At 31.0% G+C, this 5000-nt stretch overlaps 1 protein-coding gene across 1 annotated transcript in view; it reads left to right on the top strand.

The window, feature by feature from the left end:
* LOC144974449 (gamma-secretase-activating protein-like) overlaps positions 1–5000 on the top strand; it is a 43906-nt gene that overhangs the window by 9010 nt on the left and 29896 nt on the right. The window contains exons 8-12 of the mRNA XM_078917327.1: positions 788–967; positions 1935–1984; positions 2534–2574; positions 3297–3394; positions 4387–4438. Coding sequence (XP_078773453.1) covers positions 788–967; positions 1935–1984; positions 2534–2574; positions 3297–3394; positions 4387–4438 — 421 coding nt within the window. The remainder of the gene's footprint in view (positions 1–787; positions 968–1934; positions 1985–2533; positions 2575–3296; positions 3395–4386; positions 4439–5000) is intronic.

Raw genomic sequence — 5000 nt, 5'->3', positions numbered from 1 at the left:
TAACTAACTCACCAACTACATAACATCAGTGGCAATTGTTCAGTTAGACAAAGTACTTTCCACCAGATTATACTTTTTGACCAAGCTTCTCAATCAAGGTCCAGTGAACAGGGGAGTCTAAAAAAACCCCAGGAAAACAAGAAACAAAATTGTTATGTTCAAGGCTCTTAATAGCCTGATGGCTCTGGATAGCCAACGTGGTGAAATAAAGAATGAACTCTGAAGGCTCTTGTAAGCACTTGTGAACGATGGTTTTATTTACATCCTGTTTATATACATGTAGACAAAAAGGGCAAATAACTATAATTGACTAAATAGCGGGATATAAAGATTCAAGGGAAGTAATTCTTACTTTACTAATTTACACTAAAATATATACATGGTTACATCCCTTTGTTCATAATTGGCATTCATACATCTTTCATACAGGTTACAATAAATTTCTCATTCAACCCTTAGAATCTCAATCATTACAAAAATATTAATAAATAAATATATAATAAAAAATGACAATAGTAAAATTTTAAAAAAAAGAAAAAAAGAACAATCCCGAAGCAATAGAAGGAATTCTGACATGGTATTTGATCCTGTTTTATTAATGCGTGAGTTAAGTGTTCTACCAATTTAGTTACGGCAATACTCAAAAGTTTGTTAGTTCTACATTTTAATCTATTTTTTTCTTACCTTCTAATTAATGTTTATTTATCCTTTGATACACATTTTGTCATTTGTATAATTAGGAAAATCCTTTCATGAACAATTCTGTTTTAATTTCCAAACTACAAAGATGATGAGCGCCCAGCCCAAGACCGAACAAATTGTCAGGAAATTTGTCTGGTGTCAGTGGGATGCTCAATACCAGCGACTTCACTACATCCAGAATATACGTGTAGACAACAGACCCGAAAACATCAGCCAGAAATTATCCACCTACCAATTCTACAATCAAGCCAATTATGAAAACATGGTAAATTGTCAATATCACAACACAATGAAATATCCAAGAACACTGAATCACCATTTTTTTAAAATAATCTTTACTCTAATAATGTTTTTAATTGGAAGTGGAAATCGGCTATTTTAAAGATTCATTTTTTAAAAATTATTTATAATTTTTTTTGTTTTGATTTTGTTTTTTGTTTATTTTTGGGTTGTTTTTTTTTTTAATTAAAAAAATTTTTCTTTGTTTTTAAAATTTGTTTTTTTTTTTTTTTTTTAGTTTTCTGTTAATCAAGGATTTCTACACTTCTTCATTTTTATTTTTCTTCACTCCTTTGACTGTACTGTCTACATTCTCACTGCAATCAAATTTGCTTCATTTTAAAAGAAGACATTAAAGAAAACAAGAACAGGACAAATTGTCAACTGACTCTTGATGAGAGCAATTTTAACTGTTGGACTGGAGTAATAATTAAGAAACATGAGAGGAAGAAATCTATTTTTTTTTCTTTATTTCCTTTGATTATTAATTTTTATGTCTGCTATGTATTTAAAGGCTAACAAAAACCATAAAACAAGAATTCTTAACACTGGAATATATACATTATCTTTGTGGGACGATGTGGTCTTGTGGTATGACACTCTCCTTCGGATTGGAATATCCTAGCTTCGAGTCCTGCTCTGTGAGGTGCATAGTTGATTCCTTGGAAAGGACTCTTTACTCACATTCTCTCACCGTACTCGGGTGTAAAATGAGAACATGGCCGTTAATAGTGACGTTTCTGTCAGAAAAAAGAAAGAATATTGTGATATCGTCTAAATGGCATCATATCTGGACTTCCATATTAATTGATGCTAGTGGCTAGGGGCCCTTTGTAAAGTTCTTTGAGCGCGTGTAGTAGATATTGCACTGTAAATGCTCATGATTTTTAAACCATTTTTTAACAACATGAGAATTTATCCCGATGGTGATGTCTTTGCTTTGTTTTCCTCAGATTGATGTCCCAATAAACTTTCCATTTCCCTACATTCGAACTGCAGACAAGTATGTACTTTTAGATTTCGATTTTAAAAACAATCTCTCTTGTTACTTTCTGTTATTTTTTAAATTTTTAAAATATGATTTGTAAACATTTCAGCGTATTCCTCTTAGTGGTCTTGTACTGGTGTCTGGCTGAGACATTTAGGTAATCTGAAACTAAATTCACTGATAGGGTGCTCTTGGAATCTACATCTGTTCCCTATTTGTTCCATTCCCCTTTGTCTTACTTTTTCCTCCTTTTAATTGTACATCTAGAATGTTATTCCTATCCAATTTTCTTCTTTTTACTGGCGCTGATGTGACATACATTTGTTGCAAGAGCCGTAAAACCCTTAAAAACAAACCAAAAAAAAATTTTTTAAGGATATAATCATAACTTATGCCTTTAGCCATGTTATGTTATGTTATTTTAAGAAATACCCCAAAATTAAGATATTTGTTTTCAAAATTATGCAAAAATTAAGACGATTTATATTTTTTAAAGGTTTCTTTATATTGATGTCTTTTTCTATTGAGATTGTTAATTATTTTACCATTTCCTTCACTCCTTAGACCCCATTATGGAGATATCCCTCTTCACCCCGGAATTCCAGGTATATCTTTTTTCTACAGTTTTTTTAAAACATTACTTTTCCTCTCTTTTTAAAAATCCTTATATTGATTTTCTAATTTGTATTCATTGTCACATAAAGCGATTATTCATAATTGCAAAGAAGAAAGTTCTTTAATAATAAACTAGACATTCGTAATGAATTAAATTTAATCTTAAATGCTTTTGTTTATTAGTGCTATTTTTCAATACATTGTCAATTTTTTTTAGAAACAAAGAAGGGACTCTATGCATATTTTTTTTAGTATTTTCCAAACTACTCCTCTTTCTCTTCTTCCTACCGCTTTTCTGTCTACTCATCGTACTATTCCAACTCTCCCACTTTATCTTTTCTCTCCTTCTTGCTTTCCAACAATTATTACCACCACCCTTTTCTCTTGTGACGTAAAACCCTTATTCATATTTCTGATTGTTTTAATTTTCAAGTTATTTTCAGGCATCAACCGATGTAATACCTTTTGAGGTGTTGGGAAATATAATATATAATTATAATATTATTTCATGCAATGACAAATTATCCACTATGTAATGTTTCTCCATTGTAAATTTATAATGATGCCATCTCTTCGTTCTCCAGATACTCCTGCTTCTCACTAATTAATACATAAATAAAAAGGCAACATTTTGGTGGATTAAAACTTGATTTTTGGGTTGATGTATTAAAAAATTAGCAGTGAGAATAGCATATAATTATTATAATTTCAGAACTGTCTTTGAATGTGTGCGTTTTGACTCAGCCTAATGGGACATTTTGTATCTGCTATCATAAACAAGTCACAGAGTCGAAGACCAAATCATTGCAGGTAATTGGTTGCTGTGCTATTGCTGCTGGTACTGAAAGAGTTCAAAGCTTGTTTTTATCGTTGTCGGTGCTGTACAGTCATTTTGTTGTTTATCTTTTTGCTGTAGTTGCTGCAGTTGCTTTCGTCATCGTTGTTGCTGTTGTAATTGTTGTCTTTTTAAAAATTTCATTGAATAGACACATGTTCTGTTGAGAAAAGACAAAAGTAACTGTAATTCATTGATTAGATCATTGCTCTGTGGAAATTTCAGTGGTATTACGTGGCATCTACTTCTTTACTTTAATCAAAATAAAATGAGTGTGGGCACATTGCAAAACTTTTCTCCAAGGGTTTGTAAAGAATAATGTTGAGTTTTTTATATAACGCAATATCATCCACTTAATGTGCTTAAAATGAGTTACAATGGGTCTCAAGCTAACAGTTACTCTAAACATATAAACAAAATATGTCATCTTTTTTTTTCTGGAATAGAAAATGAGGTATTGAAAGTGGGAATGAGTGACCCTGTCAATGTGTAGTATTTTGCCGGCCTTGCTTTTAAAAAAAAGGGTTTCCTCAAATACATAATTGAGATTTAGATGTCAGTGTTTATTTATTAGGAAAATACAATCATTAACTGGATGTGCATCATCTGTAATATTCAGTTTGGATTAGTCGGTCGGGTTATACGATGAAGAAAAGGATTATTTGACTCTTTTTTTTTTTTTTTTCTTTTTTTTTTTCCCGATGACTACGATGTTACTAATGTGCATCTGTGTGAGTGTGTCTTTGTCAATAGTGTATTGTTATGAATGTGTAACCAAATGACAAATTGCCACTTTTTTAAGGACAATAAAGGTTTATTATTATTATTATTATTATTAATTATTATTATTATTATTATTATTATTATTATTATTATTATTATTATTATTATTATTATTATTATCATTATTATTATTATTATTATGTTCACTCTAATTTGAATTATTGTAATATATTTGCTTCACCAGACTCGTAAAGATACAGAGGATGTGGAGTACTATGTCAGTATGGTACACCATGGTGAGTTTGTATTGGATACAAATGAAAATATCCTACACTGATAGACATGAAATCTAACTTTGCCATGCATTTCCAGTATTGTGATATCTTCTTCTTCTTCTTCTTCTTCTTCTTCTTCTTCTTCTTCTTCTTCTTCTTCTTCTTCTTCTTCTTCTTCTTCTTCTTCTTCTTCTTCTTCTTCTTCTTCTTCTTCTTCTTCTTCCTCTTCTTCTTCTTCTTCTTCTCTCTCGTGGTCGCTGTAGTAGCTTCTTAAATAGAGGATCCAGACTACATTCACATTTATGAATTTCAAAACTCACTCAAACACACACACACACACACACACACACACACACACATTCACTCACTTCAAAATACAAGCTGTGATCATATCATTATTTGATGTTTTTACTACATTTCTAAGATTTTTGTAAATCCTGTATTGTTTTTAGTTTTTATCAATTCTTGAAGGAGCTCATTCCATAAACAAAAGGCGTAGGGAAAGAAAGAGTGTAGCTAGCTAGCTCTTATAAATGACACCACAAAGCCGACCAAAAATGTTGATGTAAAAGTCTCTGCAGGT

The sequence above is a fragment of the Berghia stephanieae genome, chromosome 6, assembly GCF_034508935.2.
Source record: "Berghia stephanieae isolate SIO BIC M18660-M18661 chromosome 6, UCSD_Bste_1.3, whole genome shotgun sequence".
NCBI classification, from domain to species: Eukaryota; Metazoa; Mollusca; class Gastropoda; order Nudibranchia; family Aeolidiidae; genus Berghia; species Berghia stephanieae.
This window is presented reverse-complemented; position numbering and strand designations above follow the sequence as displayed.